The sequence below is a fragment of the Eschrichtius robustus genome, chromosome 8, assembly GCF_028021215.1.
Source record: "Eschrichtius robustus isolate mEscRob2 chromosome 8, mEscRob2.pri, whole genome shotgun sequence".
NCBI classification, from domain to species: Eukaryota; Metazoa; Chordata; class Mammalia; order Artiodactyla; family Eschrichtiidae; genus Eschrichtius; species Eschrichtius robustus.
The window spans coordinates 2,560,001-2,583,000 of record NC_090831.1 but is presented as its reverse complement, the minus strand read 5'-3'; the positions used below and the strand labels follow the sequence as shown (position 1 = coordinate 2,583,000).

The following is a 23,000-nucleotide window of genomic DNA, read 5'->3' as shown; positions in this document are numbered from 1 at the left end:
TGGGAGAGGGAGAAGAGGAGGAAGGAGGGGAGAGGTAGAAGAGGAGGAAGGAGGGGAGAGGGAGAAGAGGAGGAAGGAGGGGGAGAGGGAGAAGAAGAGGAAGGAGGGGAGAGGGAGAAGAAGAGGAAGCAGGGGAGAGGGAGAAGAAGAGGAAGCAGGGGAGAGGGAGAAGAAGAGGAAGGAGGGAAAGGGAGAAGAAGAGGAAGGAGGGGAGAGGGAGAAGAGGAGGAAGGAGGGGAGAGGGAGAAGAAGAGGAAGGAGGGGAGAGAGAGAAGAGGAGGAAGGAGGGGAGAGGGAGAAGAGGAGGAAGGAGGGGAGAGGGAGAAGAAGAGGAAGGAGGGGAGAGGGAGAAGAAGAGGAAGGAGGGGAGAGGGAGAAGAGGAGGAAGGAGGGGAGAGGGAGAAGAGGAGGAAGGAGGGGAGAGGGAGAAGAAGAGGAAGGAGGGGAGAGGGAGAAGAAGAGGAAGGAGGGGAGAGGGAGAAGAAGAGGAAGGAGGGGAGAGGGAGAAGAGGAGGAAGGAGGGGAGAGGGAGAAGAAGAGGAAGGAGGGGAGAGGTAGAAGAGGAGGAAGGAGGGGAGAGGGAGAAGAGGAGGAAGGAGGGGAGAGGGAGAAGAAGAGGAAGGAGGGGAGAGGGAGAAGAAGAGGAAGGAGGGGAGAGGGAGAAGAAGAGGAAGGAGGGGAGAGGGAGAAGAAGAGGAAGGAGGGGAGAGGGAGAAGAAGAGGAAGCAGGGGAGAGGGAGAAGAAGAGGAAGGAGGGGAGAGGGAGAAGAAGAGGAAGGAAGGGAGAGGGAGAAGAGGAGGAAGGAGGGGAGAGGGAGAAGAAGAGGAAGGAGGGGAGAGGGAGAAGAGGAGGAAGGAGGGGAGAGGGAGAAGAGGAGGAAGGAGGGGAGAGGGAGAAGAAGAGGAAGCAGGGGAGAGGGAGAAGAAGAGGAAGGAGGGGAGAGGGAGAAGAAGAGGAAGGAGGGGAGAGGTAGAAGAGGAGGAAGGAGGGGAGAGGGAGAAGAAGAGGAAGGAGGGGAGAGGGAGAAGAGGAAGGAGGGGAGAGGGAGAAAAGGAAGGAAGGGAGGGAGGGAAAAAAGGAAAGAAAGAAAAGATGGAAGGAAGGAAGGAAAGAAAGAAAGAGAGAGAGAAGGAAGGAAGGAAAGAAAGACAGGAAGAAAGGAAAGAAAGAAGGAAAGAAAGAAACAAAGAAAGAAAGAAAGAAAGAAAGGAAGGAAGAAAGAAAGAAAGAAAGAAAGAAAGGAAAGAAAGAAAGAAAGAAAGAAAGAAAGGACGGAAGAAAGTAAGGAAGGAAGGAAGAAAGGGAGAGAGAAGGAAAGAAAGAAAGAGAGAGAGAAGGAAAGAAAGACAGGAGGAAAGAAAGAAAAAAAAGCCTCAGAGAGTGACAGCACAATCAAAGCCACAGTGCTGCCTCTGTGGCTCTTTGGATCTGCTGTGCTCAGGAAACCTAGCAGCCACACAAGCACACGCTGTCTCCTGAGATGCAAGAAGCGAGGCAGTAAGTAAGCATGAGGCATCCTTGCACAGGAAGGCTGGGGTCTGGCTTGCACACAGCTCAGCCTGGCTGCGTGCCAGGGTGCCCCATGCACGGGCATCAGGACCTGGTGGCGAGATGAAACCCCAGGCTTGTTTTCTCAGGGTGCAGTACAGGCACCGGCTGCTTCCCTTTCCCACATTACAATAAAAGAAAAAAGCCTCTCCTTTACCACCTCTGCCCCATTGCTTCATCAGGTTGCAGTAGCATCTTTTAGGAAGTTATCAAGAAGCTTCATTCTCCACAGTTTTTGCAAACAAGTTCACCAATACGACGGTGCCCGGTTGTGGAGCTCAGTTCACGTGGTGCCTGTCCTAATGGCACTCATGGAAATGTGCCTTACGTCTATAAAACAGTTGCCTTGCTTCAAAACATTCAAAAGGATTTCCCACCACCCAAAATGACCATAGAGAGTGCATGAGAATAAAATGAATGGCTGAAAACTAAAACAAGAAAAAAATAGTAGATTTCTGTATTTCATTCAGCTGCTATGCTTTGGAAAACTATTTTATTTTACATGTTTACATGTTGCTTTATTCTTATTACTTTGTACTTAATCAAATACCTACAAAACCTATGGCTGAAACAGAGATACGTTAAGTAAATCCAAATGATGTAAAAAATAATTGAACTGGACCTAGGTTTTCTCTAAATCAAATGTGGCCAAAACCAGAAGAACTAAAATGAAAAATTTCCAATTCCTTTGTGATGACAATTGAGAAAATGTTTTGAAGATAAAACTGATTTAAAAACTACTTTAGAGAGTGGATGATTAACTAGTTTGGGGCTTAATCTCAGCAAGAATTAATTGTAAAAGGTTTTCTATGATATAATGACACGTACTTCCATAGAATCCCAGATCTGCTCCATCCCGTAGGTAGCCCCTGGACACAGGAGGCTTCTGAGCCTTGAAACATGGGCAATCCAAACCGAGATGTGCTGTAAGCCTCAAATACACACTGGGTTTCAAAGACTCAGTAGAAAAAAGGGGTAAAATGGTCATTAATGATTGTCTATACTGAGAGCACGTTTAAATAATAAAATTTGGGGCATACGGTGTTAAATAAAATATATGTAAAAATTTGTCCCACCTGTGCCATTTTTCTTTTATCATGTGACTCCTAGAAAATTGAGAATTACCTATGTGAGTCTCCTTATATTCCATGCACAGTGCTACCCTGGAACAGGTGATTCCCAGATTTCACAAATACGTCCCAGAAATGCTGGCTGTCCTTCATCCATGAAACCTTTCCCCAAACAAGGGCTGTTCAAGGTCACCGTGTCTCAGAAGGCTTGGAGTCCAGCTGTCTGTGAGGACCTGGCTGGAAGGACCCCACACCTACCCTGCAGAGAGTGTGCATGTGTGTGCATGCACAGGGCAGGCTGATTTTAAGGATGCCTTGTTAGGAGATACTTCATCAGTAATAAAAAAAATAAAAAAGCTATTGAAATGGGAAAAACAAACAAATGAACCCTTAACCGTTAACACCTATAGCTCCGGCTTCAAGTATAAAAATCAGCAGTGAGTCCACATATTTGTAATAACAGCACTTCTTTAAAATTGTAAGTGTTGATCATGACAAAATAATTTCTCTTCTCTTCTCTTCTCTTTTCTCTTCTCGCTTAAAACCACAGCATTATCTACTGAACATGAATTTCGCCAAAGGCCGCTTGAACCGTAACGCTAAGATTACCTAAGTGCTCTCTATACCGGATAATAGTTAATCGTCATCGTTTAACATTACGGGGGAGGGGGACAGAGGCCATCAGAAGTGCTGGGGGGAGTACAGGCGAAGTCATATTTTTATTGTTACCGCGTTTAACTGGAGAGAGTAGAGATATTGCGACAGGAGCAAAATTCTGCCAGATTCCAAGAATAACAATAAAAATAATCACAGAGCTGCCTGCAGGGCTGTCATAAAAGTCCTTTTCTCATTTCAGCAGGATTTCACCTCTAGTGTGGCAGTCCTTCATTCTGAAAAGGAAAGTGGCCGCCTTTGCCACGCGCTCTGTCAGCACAGCGAGGCCCCGGGGTTGCAGGCCTTCCGTCCATCACACCCCGCCCTGCGGGGAAGACACCGGATGTTCAGGGCTTCACCGGAATCAGGCCCGGGTGATTTCAGTGGAAATCAACAGCCTGCAGCCACATCCCCTGCAGGGGAAGTGCTCTCCTGGCAGGCAGCCTCGCAAGACACGCCCTAGACCTGCTGAAAGATCCTTTCAGCTAAACTCACTCCTCAAAGTAGGGCACGAAGACTCTTCCGTTAATCCAGCTGCTGCCAGGGTCAGGCGCTTCGAGCGGGAATGTTGGGAAGAGCCTCTCTGGTCCTCCAATGGCGATTAGCTTTCCAATCGCTCCCCAGGCCGCTCACACATTGCTGAGCCCTTGTTGAGAAAATGTCCCAGTGAAGCCACCACCTACTTAGGGACCACCACAGAGGTCACCTCCCAGATCTGCACCCACATCTCAGGGTTGTGTTTCATCCAAGGAACTCAATACCAAAACATTTTTTGAGAAGACCAAGTTCAATCCCATGTGTTTTGAAGAACAGCGTGAAGCCAGTGCTTTCCTGGAAAAATCACTGTAATTTAGCAACATATTGATGGAATGCAGACAAGTCTCGCTTTGCATTTAAAGTTCTTCAAACCGAAATAACAGCAATAATAATAATAATACTATCTCATAAATAAGACACAGAATCCTTTCTAATCACACTCCCCCAGCAGCAAAACTAAACTGCTGAAGCAGCATTCTACTTATTAATACAGAGAATCTAGTTGCTGTGACATTTCCAGTTTGTGACATCAACAGCAAAGCGTCACTTGGAATCAACTCGTGTTGGACAAGCTGCATTTACCCCTCACCGCCCCCGGTCTCCCCAACAGGCTGAGTCTTCCCTAACACCCCCTCCAAAAAACCCCCACCCCACACAGCCATCAGCAAGATAATTCCTGCTTTCCACTGGAGCTGTCAAGACATTACAACCATAGTTAAGCCACTGTATGCAGGTACACCAGCTCTCAAAAAAAAAAAAAAGAAAAAATTCCTAATTTGCCCATTTCTTTGGTGTAAACCCTTCCAATCACGGTAGTCCTCCGGCTACCAATAGATAACGAGAGCCTGGAAGCTTTGACTCCAGCCCGAGAACCTGAAGACAGTCTCCTAGTTGCCTGTAAGCTCCTGTCCCCCGCCAAGTCCTAACAGGCAAAGGGTTTACAATTTTGAGCGGCTCTGCGGTAACGTGTGAACTGTAGTTCCTGCTAAGACCTTGCAGGGTGCTGGGCTTATCTGGCGGCTACAGTGGGCTCGGCTTCAACCCCGCCCCACGGCTGTGGGACCAGGAAGGCGGCTTCCTGGGGCCTGGCTCAACCGAGCAAGTGTTTTCATCTCATCGAACTGGTACTGTGGAAACTTTACAGGGCAATGGTTAGGGCTCGGCTCTGCTTAGGCTTCTACTTTTGCATAAAAGGAGGGGAAGCTTTTTTTTTTTTCTGGGTTATATTTACACTTCCCAAATCAGAAATGTCCTAACCAGATAGGACAGGTGGCAACTGGCAACCACAGCTCAAAAGCTTTTTTTTTTTTTTTTTTTTTCCATTTCTTTCTGAAACCCCATGTAGAAGGAAAGTTAACGAAATGTCGGTTGGTTGTTTTATCCCCAGAGCTAAGTATGCTTTCAACACAGATGGAACAAAGCAGAGAATAAAATGGGGACCAAAACCCTAGAACAGAACATACTGTTTATCTCTCTACTCTGATAGGTAAGAATCTATCTTTATTTCCCTCAGGAAACCAACTAGGTACAGTGTGATCCTGAATTTAGGTTGTCAGAAGAAGATGGACAGAAGCCGATCACCGGTTTCTCTTTGTAAAAATAACCAGCGTTTCCGAGTTCACACACTCCTTTGGAGACATGAAATGAAACTACTGTATATTAATGCATACATGTGGAATCTAGAAAAATGGTACAGATGAACCAGTTCGCAACGCAGACATAAAAGACACAGATGTAGAGAACAAACGTATGGACACCAAGGAGGGAAAGCAGGGGCGGGGGCGGGGTGGTGGTAGTGGGATGAACTGGGAGATTGGGATTGCCATATATACACTAATATGTATAAAATAGAGAACTAATAAGAACTTGCTGTATAAAAAATAAATAAATAAAATAAGACAAATAAACAAACAAAAAAAGAAAACTGGAAGCGTGGTTGGAAATGCCAGGCTCGGGGTAGTCCAACCTCTCCGGGCCCCGTTTTTCTATAGATTATTCCCTTTTTAAAAAAGTCATACTTGCGGTTCTGGCACACTACTGACTGTAGTAAAAAATCTTAAACAGTCAACAAAACGCCTTTCTGCAGTGTGAAGCTCGCGTGAGTGGACACACGGAACCACGTGAGGATGACGGTGATCTGGTTAGATGGTTCTCAGCTGGGAAACGTGGTGACCCCTGGGCATCACGATGAGCGGGCTGAGGTGGGACACAGGTGGCTAAACAGCCCCTGGTGGGGAGGGACAGTCAGCCCAGGATGGCCTCTCTGGCCCAAATACCGATGGCGCCCGTTGAGAAAAGGGGCCTAAAAAATCCATGTGATGAACCTTAAATTCGGGTGCAGCCTTAAATTCCTCCCCCTCAACTGAAAAGCTCTCTCTGCTGTTCTGCCAGCTCTCTGCCTGAGAAAGCCGGGCCACCATCCCGTGCATTCGGTGCCCACATCCTGGGCACCCACCGGATGCTGGGATGCAGTGAGCAAAGCCCAGGGGCGCGCTCTCCCTGCAAGTGGGGACAGGTGAACAGCGAGAGGTTGGCGCTGCCACTTTAGGTCAGGGAGGGCCCCTCTGACGTGGCATTTCTGAATGCAGACTGAATGCAGGAGGGGAGAGGGTCACAGGGGCCTGGTGGGGGGCAGCACAAGGCAGAGACCCCGGCCCAGCCCCTGGATGGCTGGTCCTGCCTGCGCTGGGGCTCCACTGCGCTGTCATGTGTTAGTCCTTTCTCTCCAGTCACTCCCTCCTCTCTGCCTTCTAACAGGTTTAACTGTCCTCCTCTGACACAGGCCACCCTGAGCTCCCTCCCCGGCTGCATCCTCTCAGCCTGCTCCCGGCTCCCCCCTGCATCCCTACTGTCTGCCGGCTGCCTGAGCTCCGCGGCCCCTCCTGCTACCCTGCGTTTCGATCTGGGCCTCCACCCCTGCCGAGCCCTCTGGGAAGCTACCACCCATCTCCTGATGGCCCCTTCCCAGCCCCTCCATCCACCCTTTCATGCTTCACATCTTCCCTAAAATCTCTACCCTGGTAACTTCTACACCATGTTTCTTTCCAGAAAATTGTACCCGAATCAAGCAACTCGTTCTCTGCTTCCTCCCTTGCTTTCTCTTCCAGACAATCACACACATGTATTCCCAAGGCCCTGGCGCTCAGCCTCCCTCCTGGCATAGCCGGACCAGCTCTGTCCACCCCTCCCGTGTCCTGCCTTCCAGACAGTTCCCTGGCTACAAACTGTCAACGGACTTCCAGTCAACGCCAACTCTGTGTCCATCTCCCGTTCTGTTAAGAGAACTGCTGCAGTCCCTTCGCTCGCGTGCCCACGCCACGTGGTCACACACGCCGTGGCCGCTGCTGGGAATCACCTCCCCACCCGGCCCCTCCCGGCTCAGGCACAGGACATCTCTCCCTGTTTGCTGTCACCAGATGATCTTGCCAGCACTCAGGTCTGGAGGAAACACTTTGCAGGGTCCCCTCCAAACCCCACCGCTCGTTCCCAGAGCTGGCCTCGGGGGCCCTTGCTGTGACTTTGCCCACCCCCTTCTGCTCCTCCCACCCACCACCCGTTTCCTAAGGTCAAACATGACTCACCTTCTCGCCTCTGTGAGAACTTCAGCTCCCTGAGTCTCCCCATCGCCCCACTCCCCAGCCCAGCAGGGAACAAGCCCTTCTGTCCACTTTCTTTAGAGAAAACTTGATGTCCCTGTGAGCGCTCTGCCATGCCTTACGGCGCTGTGCTATTAGTCTGCAAGGTGTAACTGCTAAGGTCTGCAAGGCAGCGGCTGCATCAGCCAGCCAGGGAGAAGGGCTCAGTCAATATTACTGTTATTGAATGGAAGGTGCTCATGTCCTAAGAGTCACAGAACACACGTTCAAACAAAGCACAAAGCCAACCTAAACGGTGAGGTCCCAAATCCTAAAGTGAACCCAGTAGGGAGGTGACAGGAGGGGCGGGGCCCAGAGCAGCCTGGCCTCCAGCAGGGGCCCTGCTGTCGGTCGCACACACCTTGACAGCTTCCAACCGTGTGGTCGCTGACCTCCGAGTACAAGCAGGACACACTGGCCCTCAGATGACCTGACAGCTCAGCGCCGCGAGCCCCTCGTCCCCACGCACATCCTCCCGGTGGGCCGGCCCTCACCACGGCGGGGTTGGTGGGGGGACCTTCACGAGCCCTCCACCCTCCAGCCAGGCCTTTCCTCGTATCCCGCCCTCTCCAGCCGCCGGGAAGGACCCGGAGTTTGCTGAGACCCTCGGGCCTTGCCACACCGATCACGTGCTGCTTCCTGTGTGCCTTCTTTCTTGGGAATTTTCGGCGTCTTGTGAGGTCACCGCCTTGGTGCTTCTCCCCGAAGTCACCTGCCAGGAGGTGACCTGAGCACGTGCTCATCTGGTGTCCAGATCCCGCAGAGATCTCACAGCGAGCACGCCTGACGGATGATGATGACCCCCACGGCTGCCGCTGCACGGATGCCGCTACCTCGCGGCCCCGCCGCCCCCCTGGCGCTCGCCCTAGGTTACACCGATGGGCAAGGTGATGCCCTCACCCCGCAGGGAGGTGACCTGCCAGGGCCAGCAGGACGGAATCCCTGCAGCAGGGTCCCAGGAGCAGAGTTGCTCCTCCAGGCGACCCACTGTGGTGTCTTGTTGACTACCACTCAGGACACACACACACACACACACACACCCGACACACACACACCCCACAGACACTGCACACACTACACACAGAAGCCTCTGCTGCCTGGTCCCACCTTATATACCAAAACCCAGTACAGGATGGTACCCCATGCAGCACACAATCACTTATTTTAATTTCGTGTACCAACGTGTCATGATGTTCCACAAAGATCATGATTTCCAAGTGTTTTGCGCTGACCCACAAAACAGAGGTCAGAAGAAACTTAACATTTACTTTTAAATGGGAAGCAATGAAACTGCTGTGTAATAGTCCCTCTTCAAAACTTGAAAGACTTAGACAGTAGGCAAAATTTTTTTTTTTTTTTTTTGATGCTGTGTCTCACATTTTGGGAAATTCAGGAAAATGAGAATCTTTCCAACTGGCCTCCTCTTGGTTTGGTGACGTATGGTCACCTCTGTGGTCTTCACCAGGCACCCCGGGCAGAGACAGCAAATCGGAAGATGAAGAGGACAGAATCTTTAAAAGGTGCTCCATCAAAAGCACTGCACAATGCGTCAACTACGAAAAGGAGTAAGGAACTAAATAAAACAGAGACGTGAACACGAATCTAAATGACATGCTTTGAGCTGCTCCTCAGAAGAAAACTGGAAACCAAGATACCCGAGCCCTGGATGGAGTTCAGCCCTGGACGGTTTTCTCTGTGCGACTGCTTCACAGCGCACATCCCATCCCGACAAGCTCGAGCCCAGCTGCAGCCAATGCTCAGATGCTGTGAGATAATAGTTCTCCCGAGCTCAAATGGGGTTTCTCGGTTCAGAGGAGATGCATGGCACAGATAAAAACGACTTCCTCTAACTGCTGATTAGATAAGCGGGCGCAGCATCCGTACTCAAACGCCAGCGCCCCAGCTCCAACTAGACCAAAGCCCACTGTTTTCCACTGTGAAAAACGCTCTCCAGCATCTGCCATCCACCCAGGCTGTGGAGAGGTGTTACAACCCTCACCCACCGTCCTGCCACCGTCTTGGTGCCCTGCCTAGAGCTTTAAAACAAAAGTGAGGTCTGGTACCAGAATCACCAGTGAAAAATATATGAATCCTCTTACGATTCACACTCCAGGTCTGGAACTCATGATGGAATAAAGCAATGTTTATTTCAAGTGAATGGACCAAAAAAGAGAATTTATGTGTAGACACAGTCATTTTCCTGGATTCCAGGGGGAAGAATGCCAGGCTTTTTTTTTTTTCTACTTTTTTTTTTCTTTCCATTTTTGCCAGGGTGAATCAAACCCTGGTCAAAGTCTTCCAAGGGAAGGACCCAAGGACCCAAGCTGACGCAAGAATTCAGCTTCAAGAATGCTCCAAACACCACTCTGGGGGGGTGTGACCTGCAGGAATTAGGTCCTACAATAAACCACCCAGGAAACAATGGCTGTCGCCGCCCTACTCTGGGCGTAGGTCCTGTTAAGTGAGCAAGGGAAGAACATTCTAGAATGTGGCAGGGTACGCACAAACACACGTCATCGCCCCGTATTCAAAGGCACCCAACCTCACACCTCCCTCTGCATTCGAGTGACTACTACACAAGGTCATCCTGATTGTCTGTCCATGGAGCCGAGCCGTTTGGAAAGCCTCCTTCAACCTCAAACCAGCCTCGAGTCTTTGGCCGTCGGCTAATTCAACCACCCCCTGGGCAATACTGGGCTTCTGCCCCTGGGTCTTCCCTTTGATTCTACTCTAAATCCTAACCTTGCCAGGCATCTCTCTTAGGGTACCATCTGGTTTTCTGGCCTCAAATCTCTCTTCTCCACCTCTGGCCTCTCCCTGTCTCCTCTGCTCCAGCCCAGCAAGCCTCCTTCCCTGCCAGCCATCTACACTCAAAGGGGAAGGGGCTTCTGACTTTATTCACAGTCTCTCTTGGGGCTGGAACCAGCCAGCCTGGTATTCTCACTCTTCCTCTCCACGCCTGTGCACTTACTGATAGCATTCGGGAGCTGGAGGACCCCTGCCCAATTTTAGGACGGAAACCCACACAAGCAAAGGGAGAGCAAGGCAGTAATGGGTAAAAATCCATGCCCGAGGGAAGAAAGCAACGTATGGGTTATTGAATAAAGGAGGAAAAGAACTAAGCTTTTCCTTCCTTTACTCACAATGCTTATCTGTCCTGTTAGACGCCTGTCCTGACATCATTTCTGCACAAGACACTTTTAATCACCCCTGGTCAACAGCTGTCAGAAGAACTCTCGACCCATTTTCCACTTCTCTAGGGCACCTGCCATGAGTGATTGAGTAAATTTGGGGGATGCCTTAGGAGGTCACTGAGTGCATCCTCCGTTTTACCAGTTTCATACACAACCACTTCAGAGAGGCGAGATTTCTCTCATTTTTAAAGAGACCACTTCAGAAGAACGAGCTAGCATCTCATTAAGTAGACTGTCCTGATGACTAAATCCCTCATGGCCAGGAAGTTCTCTCCTGTGTCTATCTTACATTCTTCATGCTGCACTTCAGACCCTTGCTTCCTCTTATTCAGACCCAGAAGAAAATGGAGCCAGATGAGAGCAACAGCCTTGGCCTGGCCTTATTCCTCTGACCACCTTTCCACACAGTCCTACAGGACTTCCCTCAAGACTGGGGGAAGGCTTGCGGTGCAAAATCATTACTTTTCTCATGCTGGGAATGACCTGCCACCAGTGAGATGCTACCTCCCCTTCTTAGGGGGCTGGTTTCTACCTTTCCCAACAACTTGTTCATTACTCAGGTCTGTTCTCCTGGTTGGGATTAGATTTGTCTAAAACTGGTAACGAGGGCTCAGAGCTTTTCAAAAGCATCCCTTGGCTCTTTCTAAAACAGACACCCAGTGATCTATTATCACCTAAGACTTTCCCATCTTTTCCCATCTTTTGGCCTCTCGCCATTTCTCCTTGACATTTCCACCGGAGGAGCCAGCACCCTTGACTGGACCTTGGGTCTGGGGGTAGCTAGCACCTCAGTCTCTCTCTTGGTCTTGCCCTCTCCTAACTGATCCCTCCCCCGTCTTCTTGGCTGTGTTTTCAGTTTGCTTGTTCTCTGGATCACATTTTTTTAATTAATAAATTCCCCTTCTATTCCTGGGGTTGCAAATCTTATCCATTCTCTTTCCCTTCTCTCAGGGGAAGCTACAACAGGCTCCTTTACTCTGCCCATATAAACCTTTAAAAGATCTTTTTCTGCCTTTTACTGTCTGCTTTACTTTTTGACTTTGTTATTCTGTCTTCAGCAAAGCGTGTTTGCATGTTTTCAGTTAACCCTGGAGACCATTCTGTGAGCTGAGTTCTGATGCTGCCGCCAGTTTGAAATGAGGGCACCAAGGCTCAGAGGTCTGCCTGGGAGGGGTCCAGGCTCCACCCTTCCCCTCCCAGGTGCAGCTTCTCCTGGGCCAGCCTCCGCCCTCCCCACCATCCTCCCCACCCTTTACAGCCCCGGTGCCTTCTCCCTGGCGCCTGCTTCCTTTTTGTGCTGTGCTGCTCCTGCTTCTGTGAAGGGAGGGGCCCCCCCGAGCAGGGAGGGGCCCCCAAGCAGGGAGGGGCTCCTGCTTCCTGTTGTCTGTCCCCTGACCCTCCTTCCTTTGCTTTCTTCCCAGGGAGCTGACGCAACATGCCTTTGAGTGCCTTTCCTTCTCCTTCCAGCTTCTAATTCCCCATCTTTTAAAGTGGTCTCCTAATGCTATTGACATACTTCATTTGTTCAGTGCTACCTAGGATGCATTACTTTAATAAACAACTTACCACCGCCTACTCAAGCCAGCTGATTTCCTTCAAAAACCATAAAGGATGGTTTCTAAAGCTCAGTGGCCGAGCATGAACAGTAGTCGATTTCCTTGATGCTTCTCTCTACTCCTTGGTCTTCTGGGATTCTCTCCCACTCACCTGTCTCCTTAAACCTGCCCGCTGTCTGCTCCTGTAGTCTGTGCTTCTGTCCTTTCTAGCTTCCTGGCAGTGACCCATCACTCCTCTGTCCCTGGCCCCCACTTCCAACCACTTTCCCTGCCTGTCCACACGGCAGCCGCTATTTACAAACCAAGGAAAGAGGATTCTTGGGTGTTTGAAGTTTTACAACTCTGAAATTCAGTTTTTAGAAACCTTATGCTGAAAGGAGAAGTGGGTGAGCATGGTGTCGCATGGCGAGGAAGCACAGGGAAGAGCCTGTGGGAGATCACACCCCCAGCTGTACCAGCCACACCTGCACGGGCTCTGTCAGGACCCAGCCTGAATCTCACCACCAGAACGCAGTCTTGGAACCAGGGCCTTGATGACCTCTGACCAAGGCAGATCACCCACGACCTGAAGTTCTTAAGGGGTGGTATATTTAGAACGCGAAGGCATTTATAACGAAGGCTTGTTTACCTACACCGAGTGGACTCTTCTTCACTCTCCAGGAACCAGCCCGACTTTCAGTTCTCTACAGGTTGCCCAAGGTGCCTATGGCTGTCAGCCTGCACAGCAGCTGCAGGGATTTCAGTGCGCAGGGGTGGGTGGGGGGGCTCCCCAGATTCTCCACAATGACCCCGGAGTCCTAACTCTGATGTCTGGGTTCTCGGTTCATTTAAATGGCTAGTGGGTACGTATCCACATAATTTCTTCTGGCTTTTGCTCCCTGAGCCTTTGCAAATTTTTATCATGTATACACACCCTCATTGTCCTAATGTTTTTATTTAAATTTGATCTTTTAGTTTATGTAAATGTGTCTTGAAAGGAAACTTTGCAGCAGTACAGGGTGTATGACAAACCAGTACCTCTGGTAATAAACAGAAGACAATCTTAAACATAAAAGCATCAATTACAACAAAGCATGCCCTTTTGTGTCTCAGCTTTGGGAAACCCTGAAAGGATGTGTGTGGAACAAAGGGCAAGATCCACAAACCTTCTTCTCTCCCCCTACTCACCCACATATACATTTTCTAACAGGGAAAAGGAATTCAGAAATGTACTTGTTTTCTTGGTTCATCTACATCAAAGGACTTTAGCCACTATCTTTGTCTGTTTGTACAGCTAATTGTATAGCTAAATTGAAACAGAAGAACCATAATACCCAGAGTCTATTTGGTTTCCAAGACACATGAAGACATACAAACTATGTCTTTTAGTTATCACATTAGGATGTCCTACAGGAAAATAACTGGCGATTTTCAGAACCCCGCGAACTTTACACATGTGCCCTCCTTGGCTGTGGCTCTTATGAGCTGACCCACATGAGATCTACCTGTCCTACCTTATTTCCACCTGTGTACCCTTCCTGATACTCTTTTGTGCAGATGAGTGGCTCTCAACATCACAGTTTTTTCTTTATAAAAAGAAAAAAGATAGGTATTCCAAGGAACTGTTGACTCTTTAGCTGATGAGAATAGGGTATAATGGAGTGAAAACCAGTCTTTGAGTCAGAAATTGAGTCTCCTTCTGACTCTGCTATGTGACCTTGGCTAATTCACTGAATGTCTCTGGGCCTCCGTTTTCTTAAAGAGGGTGGATTAAGATTTCTCACCATGAACTGTAGCCTGGGTAGGTTAACCAGGGGAGAGATTGCAGATACTTCCATATACATTCTTTTATGGAGAAGGCACGTAAATGTCTGCTAGTCAAGATTATCTAGATTTATTTTTAACATTAAAAATTTTCTATTTGTCAAATTTTCTACTTTCAGTTAAATTGGACATTCAAGAAATAAGGATAACTTAAAATGGCCAGATTTGGCTCCTTCTAAACCAAAGCTATGAAAATGAACAGCCCTATTGCCATTACACATAAAATGGATAATTTTCCCTATCTACAATCCATAAAATTGGATATTGCTGCAGTGCGCTGAGGACAGAAGGCCAGTGACATGACTGCTTTGGGGGAAGCTCCTCAGCTTGGCCACATTGCTCCTCACATAGGGCTCAACGCCACACTGAGCTGGGTCTCCCGTCCTTCATACAATAGGGCCCCATCCTGCATCTTGTGTTTCCTTGACATGGGGGTTGAGGGGAAACCACAGGTGAAATGACTATAAAGAGACAAAGGTTCAGGAGGACTAGAGCACGTGACAGTCTGTGGACAGGAGGCCACTTACCCAGTCCTCTGTCACCCTTGGAGCTCTGCTGGCCTCCAGACGTGGTGGAAAGGTCTTCAGGGACAGGCATGGGTTCATCGCCATCGTCGGGGGTGTCACTCACCGGGGGGCTTTCCTTCCCTGAGGAGACAATTAGGAGCTTGAGCTTCTGGGGACATGGTCACCCCGGGGGTGGTGGTCACTGCGATGGGCCAGCAGGGACAGCCTGGGCCTCACCGTGGCTTGGCTTCATTCGAGTTACTGGATTGAGTTCACGTTTCTCTCTGGGGATTAGAACCTGCTTTCCTTTTTATAAAATAATATCATTGCCACACCCAAAACTGAGAGGACGCAGATGTGAAAAATACATATCACCTAGAGATCACCACTATTAAAACTGTGGTGTGTGTGCGTGTGTGTACACATACATGGATACTTATATATTATGCATAAGGCGTGGTGACATATTTTCTTGATCAAAATAAACTGTACTTTTTAGACATTCTCATAACCAGTGGCCCTACTTCCATAACTTTGTGGTGTCTGTGTAATACTTCATTGCATGGGCACACTAGGATTTATTTAAATCCTTTTTCTACTTTTGAACTTAGATTGTGTTCAATCTTTTTTTTTTTTTTTTATGAAACAACATTGTGGTAAACCTCCAAACAGACAGCTTCTGCCCACGTTTTTAAGAACCACCATAGTATAAACCCCAGGAGTTTTATGCCTGGGTCAAAAGGTATCCACATTTTTAAGCCTCTTCACGTGTTAGGGCCAAATTTTCCCCTGTAAGTTTGTTCCACTTTACCCTCCTACAAGCCTGCTCACCACACCCTCATATTATTTCGTTTTTAAGGTCACCAGATTGAGCATCTTGCTCAGAGCTACACATTCTGGGTCTGTTCACTCTCTTTTCAAGAGCCAGGGGGTAGGTATTTTGCCAGCCGACCGATTTGATTAACTTGATGGGGCCGGGAAGCCTGGAAGGAGGATGAACAGGGAATCAACACGATTCTGCCCCACCTGCACAGAGAGTCTGCCACCAGGAATTTTTATCCTCAAAATATGAAAACAAAACAGAATCCACACAACTCCAGAAGTTGCTTCACAAAGTAGGATTTACCAAATGAGACAGGGTTTTACAGGATGCCCGAATCTATTTTTGACGATATTATAATGTTTCATTGGAAGCTCTAGAAATGGGGAGATCATTCCCACTCCCAGGAACTCAATACTGGGAAGCCTAGATGTGTAGAAAATACTCCTTCTCCTTTGAAATGGAAACCCCTGTACCTTCTAACATAGATGTTACCTAAAATTGAGTTAGGAGACAATAGACCCAGGCAAGGAAAGAGCTGGTGAGGCCCCCAGTGGATGCAGAATAGCCCATGAGCACTGCTGTGGAAGACAAGCAGGGATGAGGAGCCTCAAGGAAGGTTCGTGGAAAAGGGATGGGCTGGGATTGCGGGTTGCGGGCTGGGCTGGCAACCTGGCGTCCCAGACAAAGGATATTCCTGCACGGAAGCCCAGACCTGCAGGAGAGTGCACAGATGATGATGAGGGCGAGCCTGGAAGACAGGGCGAGGCAGAGTGTGAAACTGTCCTGTTTGTTTGAATAAACCACCTGCAAAAGCGACACAACCCTTCATGGGATGGGCAGGACCAGTGCAAGCATCCCCAGCATAGGAGACGACCCTTCCAGGAATAATTTAAAATAGAAGCTGCAAGGCACCAAGGCGATGCTTTGGGGAACAGTATCGCATTCTCTAGCAAACAGACATCACAGTTTAATATTCCAGCTTAGCTGTAATTATCTCAATTGGCGTATTTTCAGAAAGAGCATTATTGGGTATATTTGGATAGCCAGTACAAGATGGATAGTTAAAGGTGGGGCAGGATGATAAGAATTTCCCAAGGAAAAGCCAAAGGCCAGAGAGAAATTGATTGAAGTGCTCGTGTTACACTAAATGTGCATTACATCAGTAATATTTTCATCGCCCTAAAAGGAAGACTTTAAAAGTAGCAACAGCTAAAGACGCAGTGTTACTACTGTTCACCTACTTCATAAATGGGCCAAAGCTCTGAACAGGAGCCCGCAGGAAGCATATGACCAACTGACTTTTCCTTCTTTTTTCCTTCTGATTTCCTAGAGTTATGGTCTTCAAACCTCGAGGACTTCAGGGAGGTGGTCAGAGGACTCTTTTTCAATTTTTTTTTGGTAAGAATAATATTTTTTTTAAATTATTGAAGTAAAGTTGATTTACAATATTGTGTTAGTTTCAGGTATACAGCAAAGTGATTCAGTTATACATATACACACACACACACATATTCTTTTACAGATTCTTTTCCATTATAGGTTATTAGAAGATATTGAATATAGTTCCCTGTGCTATATAGTAGGACCCCGTTGTTCATCTACTTTATGTATAGTAGTGTGTATCTGTTAATTCCAAACTCCTAATTTATCTCTCCCCCCTTTCCCCTTTGATAACCATAAGTTTGTTTTCTACGTCTGTGAGTTTGTTTCTGTTTCATGGGTATGTTGATTTGCGTCATATTTTAGATTTCGCATATAAGCGATACCATATGATATTCATCTTTCTCTGTCTGACTTACTTCACTTCGGGTGAAAATCTCTAGTTCTTACACAGAACTTCAAAATACGAAACCCATCTTCTGCGTAAAGTGGGGACACTGCAGGGTAGGGAGGCTGAAAGACCAGAGGCCCAGGCCACTTGCTTCTGTGAAGACCCCCAAGGAGCCTCCACAGAACTGACCATGGGAACTCTGGCCCAACAAACTGACCGGATCCTTAAAGGTGCAGAGTGTGGGGTGTGCACGTTTGCACACGTTTCTGATTAACCAGCTGTCATGGTTACGGGCTGGGAGCGGGACACTGAGAAACTAGACTGTATTCATGTTTTGCTTTGTTTTTTATTCTGAGCTTCCTTAACATTGGAGAACTCTGGGATCAATTTAGATACCCGGGCACGAGGAAACCAAGGGAGCATCATAAAGAATCGGGATTTATCCAGTGAAGGGATGTGGTCTCTCTCCTCCATTCATGTGAAAAATGCATCCACATAATCTTTTTTCAAATTTAGCTGATTCGTTTCTTGGGAACAAGACCAACTAGAACTTGGTGAGATCCTAGGCGTGCCTCCGTCTGGCTGGGCTCCTGTGCTGAGGTACAGCCCAGCCGTCCTGCAGCATCTCAGCACTTTCATTGTTTCCTACACGGGGGAGAAAAAGGAATAATGGAAACAGTAGGGACCATGATTCTAAATACCCTGGGTCGGGTCGATCAATAGGAGCTCCCCATGCAGAAGAAGCGAGAATAAAACATCAGTCTCGGCGTGTGCAGGGGCATCTGGTAAAAAGTCAGTACTGGAAGAGAGCGAGGTGAGACAGCCGCGTGCCTGTCACGAGCCCTGCTGGAATTCAGCCTCACCTCGCCTGCACTCTGTGATGGTTTTTAAGAGCTCATCTGATTTGCCTAAAAGCCCCCAAGTTTGAGCAGCGGCTACTGAGGCATTAATCACTGGCTTGAGCCTTGGTACTCAGCGACCCTGGGTTCCTTTCCCTGCTGGAGATTTCCAAGATGAACCTCCACCACTTCATCAAAACCTTCATGGGGAGCAAACATATTTTTATGTGTTGATTTTAAACCAATTTACCCAGTTAACCACTTAAAATACAACACCAGGTATAAAATATAACACCATGATAAAAGATAAGAAAATGAAGTTATTAAATCAAGTCAACACATAGCAGATAGTAACACACTGTGACCAGAAGTTAGTTGACACGGGGTACAGCTCATTGACCAATTATAAGACAGATTCCATAATAAGTCACCTCTTTAAGACTCTTTCCTCAAGAGTAAAATGAGGCTAAAAAACATGATTTGGGCTTAGCTCACAAGGTTGTTGTGAGGATAAAATAATAAAGTGTATGGATGCTAATATGCTAAATAAGCTTATGGTATTATTTTGTAAATGTAACATCCTATAGAAAGAGGTATGCACAGCACCAAGTGCCCATATGTCCCCTAAGTGCATGTACAATGTCACACAGACACACACAACTGTAGACAGTGAGAAATCAGGTATTGAAATGGAAGAATTTAGGAGGTGAGAGGTCATTTTACTTATTTAGAAAAATGAAAGAAACTTCTTACCAATTTCTATGTAAGTTACCTACTACCCATGTTTCAAATAAAGCTTTACCTATGAGAAGCATTTTGGGCAAATTAGATGAGAAAATTGTATAATTAGCTTATCAACAGCAAGCAAATATTCCTCAAGTAGATTATAATTCACCCAACAAAGTTCTGTGATTCCCTTTCTCCCTAGTGGATGAGTTTTTACTATGCACAATTACCCAGGAGAACATAATTCCTGGGGGTAAATAAAAACTCAGAAAATAGACTCTACAGAATAGTGGGGAAGCTCCTATTCAGCGCCATGTCTGGCTCCCGTAGGACTTCTGATCGGTTATTGAAACTGTGAGTCTCAGCTCCCTGTGAATTGAAGATGGTCCCTGTATCTTCTTCACGGGGGTCTTGTAAAGTTGAAAGGAGAAAAATGCTGAGGGCGGTGTTTGGTAAATCTCAAGCACTCAATCAATGTGATTTACTCTGATTAACATTTGCACTGACACTTCAACATAGATGAGCCTCATTTCCCAGGCAGGCAATGGATGTCTACAGAGCACAGTTCTTGTTTCCTTGTTCCAACGAACATTACAAACAACCACTAAGAAAACATCCTATAGGGCCCCGGGAACCTGAGCATCCTCTAAGCTCAACTGGCTCCAGTCCCCCATTTTGCAGAGGACACACAGTGGTCCAGGAGGCATGGAGAACGGTGTCAGGTCTCAGAGCTGGAGGCACAGATGAGGTGCTGATACGGGCCTCACAATTCCCGTCCTCCCACAGGCTGCCTCTTCCCTTGGAACCCAAAGCAAACCATAAACCACATGCATAACCAATAATTTGGAAAGTGTGCCAAAGAAAAAAGAGACAGAGAAAGGAATAGAAAACTTACCCAAAGAATGAAGGAGATGTGCCCTAAAGGAAAGGAGGCTTTGCTTTAGACACACTCTCCTTCAAGCCTATTCAACAGCATTTCCTGACTCTGGTGGATGCAAGTGGGTAAATATTTATTGAGTGTCTACTATAGGCAAGACCCTGTAAACCAGGGCTCAGTCCACATTTAGGATAAATCCCAGGGAAGAAAGAAACAGGTAGTTTGAAAAAAAAGTTGAGTATTAAGTACTTCTCTATTTTTCAAGGGAGCAGTGCATATAGATTAGGTGGACTCCTATGAAATTGCTGATGTGGGAACTTTTTTTACCTATGATAGTGGCAATTTCATAGGGTTCAACTTAGAAAAAAATCTATTTTTCTTTTTTGGGAGCAGCACATAACAAGGAATAATTTTGTGGGAAAAGGGGATGATTCAGAACATATTCCTCATATAAATCAAGAATTCAACTTCTGTTTGGCTAAAGGTACATCCTTATTCTACAACTAACTGCCACCTTCCTCCATTTTAGAAATCAAAAAGGAAAAGTGATCATTATAAGGATTGTATTGGAGAAGCAGCAACAAGTAGAAAAAGTATGCTTCAAATCTTTAGTAAAAATGGCACAATTTGGGCTTCCCTGGTGGCGTAGTGCTTAAGAATCCGCCTGCCAACGCAGGGGACACGGGTTCGAGTCCTGGTCTGGGAAGATCCCACATGACGCAGAGCAACTAAGCCCGTGCGCCACAACTACTGAGCCTGCGCTCTAGAGCCCATGCTCCGCAACAAGAGAAGCCACTGCAACAAGAGAAGCCACCGCAATGAGAAGCCCACGCACCACAATGAAGAGTAGCCCCCGCTTGCCGCAACTAGAGAAAGCCCGCGTGCAGCAATGAAGACCCAACGCAGCCAAAAAAAAAAAAATGAATAAATGAAATAAATAAATTTTAAAAAAGGGCACAACTCTTTAAATGCTCTAATCTCTGTTTAGAATGCTCCAAGCTTAACACAATCCAAAGGACTATTTGTGTAAAGTACTAGAAGTAGCATTTCCTTTGCTAGGAGTATACAAAACTAAATTTCAGACCAAATCTTGAATCTTTTTTTAAACCAAAGAAGAGTTGGCTTTTTCAGGCCAACTTCATTCTTGACTCCACCCCCTGCCAACCTTCTCTTTAGCCACTTCCAAACAAATTGAGTGTTTAGCATGATGTTAAGGGCAAGAAAAATAGGAGAAGAAAATGGGGTTTTGTTATGTTTGTTACCAATAGAGGGGATCAGAATATTGACTGGCCATTCTCCTACAAAACTTTCTAGAGATGCCAGCCCAGGCTCGGGCTTTCGGCTTTGCCTTTGGGACAGCAGAGTCTGCATGGATCCAAGGGGTCTCCTCCTCAATGCATCATGTAAGATGCCAATCTGGAAGTCACCCAAGAAGAAGGTGACAAGGGAACACAGAGGATCAGAAACCACAAAGGGGTCTCTTTGCACCTTTGGGATGTTTAACATCCCGTGTTTCTGACCCTCTCATCACCTCTAGCCATGGTCTGCAATTCCAGGGAATGGGACTTACCTCTCCTTCAGCTCAGACTGCATCTACCAGCAGCTATCAGATCCCGGCCAAGCCGAAGGAGAGGCTCCAAAGAGCAAAAATTTTTGTTTTTTTAAATAGTTTTATTGTTGTTGCTGTTCTACTTACATTTAAGAAACAAAGTATGTGTTTAAGGGAAATAAATCCAAATAATGCTGAAAGGCAGAAGATGAAAAACCAAAGTCTCCGTCCCCTTCTGCTCTAACCCATCCCTTCCTTCCATCCTCAGTCTTCCAAGAGGAAGTGCATGTTTAATAAGTATCACTCCAGAATTTTCCTAAACGTATATACAGGCATGTGGAAAGTGTGTGTGTGTGTGTGTGTGTGTGTGTGTGTGTGAGATATGTTTTCATTTCAAAGGATGGGATCATACTCTGCACATCATCCTGAAACACGCTTTTCGCACCTTCACATGCATCTTGGATGTCTTTCCACATGGCTGTGTTCAGATGGCCCTCACTGTTCAGAGCTGAACGAACAAGGGCATGGAGGGACCAAAGTTTTCCAGTGTCAGCACCAACGCTGCAGCAAGCATCGGCAGAAACGCCCCGTGCCTGTGTGCGAGGCATGTCTCCTGGGCTGATTCCTCCAACACAACTTTCGTTTCTACAGATTAAGGCCAAACGTGTTGACCAGTGTTCACGTCCACCAACTGTCCATCAACTGCCTACACGCCACAGCTGAAAAGCCAGGCGTCTGCTGGTACTTCACAGCCTGGAGAGTTCAATCCAGACTTTCTAAATGACAGGAGTGGCAGGGACAGAGCAGGGGGGACCGTGGGCTGCAGCAGGCCGTCTCCAGGTTGAGGGAACTTGAGTCTCCCCTCCTGCTCATCTCCCGGGAGCAGCTGGCAGGCAGAGTGGCAGCCAGCCTTGATCTCCATCACCAGGACGGACCGAGGCCCAGACGCAGAATTCAGTCACAACTTGGAAACCAGTGGGGGCAGGTTGGCCATGCCCAGAGGACCACATGGGCCATTCTAGCAGAGAGGCTTACCTGGGATTGACCATGGGCCTGAGACTGGAGAATATAAAATACTGAAAACCCGACTGCTGCTGACACATCCAGGTTCAGGGCTAGCCAGACAGTGGGCTTACTGGGCCCATGAATACGGAGCTGGGCAGGCTTGGCTAGACCGGCTGGGGGTCCACCGCACGGCATCGCCCAGCAGGACAGCATGATCCAACCTTGGGCCTCATCTCCCAGGACTGCCCCAGGCCCTGGGTCTCCCGGGATGGGAGGAGCTATGTCCAATAGGGCTTGAAATAAACCTATGGTGACTGGGGCAATGTTGTTGCCACGTTTAACAAATATCCTGAATTGTGCCCCAAACTCTGTTTTCCAATCTACTTTCTCCTTGTCTCCCTTCCCCCTCCTCCGTCCATCTTTCTCTCTCTCTTTCAAGCACCTTCATTGGCCTGTGTTTGGACTCTAGGGCAGGTCATCCGTCCTTTTTCCTCCCCAAGAGTATCAACATAGATTGAATCCTTTCCAAGTTGCTCGCAGATGTAACAGGAAAACCAGTTTTATCTGGGATGGAGATTTTTCTGTCTAGGTTGCCACACTGGGATAATCTCTAAGAGCTGAGGTGAAACATGGATACCAATTCCATCTTGGCCTTTCCTCTGGCAGAACAGCCCTCTTCCTCCCCCGCCCCCCAGCAAGCACCTTGGCTTTGGGTGCCCACTGGAGCGGTCTTCCTGTACTCCCCATATGGGCATCTCACCAGCTCTCACCTGAAACTTGGGACATGTCTTGACCCTCATCAGCATCCATGGTCCTCGGGTTATCTGAGAAAGAGAGGAAGGGATTTTAGTTGAAAGCAAATTACTCCTAAGATACGAGAGAGAGAAAGAGAGATAAGGGCTGAGC

The 23,000-nt window shown here is 47.6% G+C and overlaps 1 protein-coding gene across 15 annotated transcripts in view; it reads right to left on the bottom strand.

Moving 5' to 3' along the window:
* The window catches only part of IKZF1 (IKAROS family zinc finger 1), a 77,795-nt gene extending 54,891 nt beyond the window's left edge, over positions 1-22,904 (bottom strand). For all 15 annotated transcript variants that reach the window (XM_068549853.1, XM_068549868.1, XM_068549854.1 and 12 more), the window contains exons 1-2: positions 22,865-22,904; positions 14,526-14,645 (exon numbers count right to left, since the gene is read on the bottom strand). In XM_068549853.1, the coding sequence (XP_068405954.1) occupies positions 14,526-14,645; positions 22,865-22,904 (160 nt within the window). The remainder of the gene's footprint in view (positions 1-14,525; positions 14,646-22,864) is intronic.
* Between the last annotated feature and the right edge of the window lie 96 nt (positions 22,905-23,000).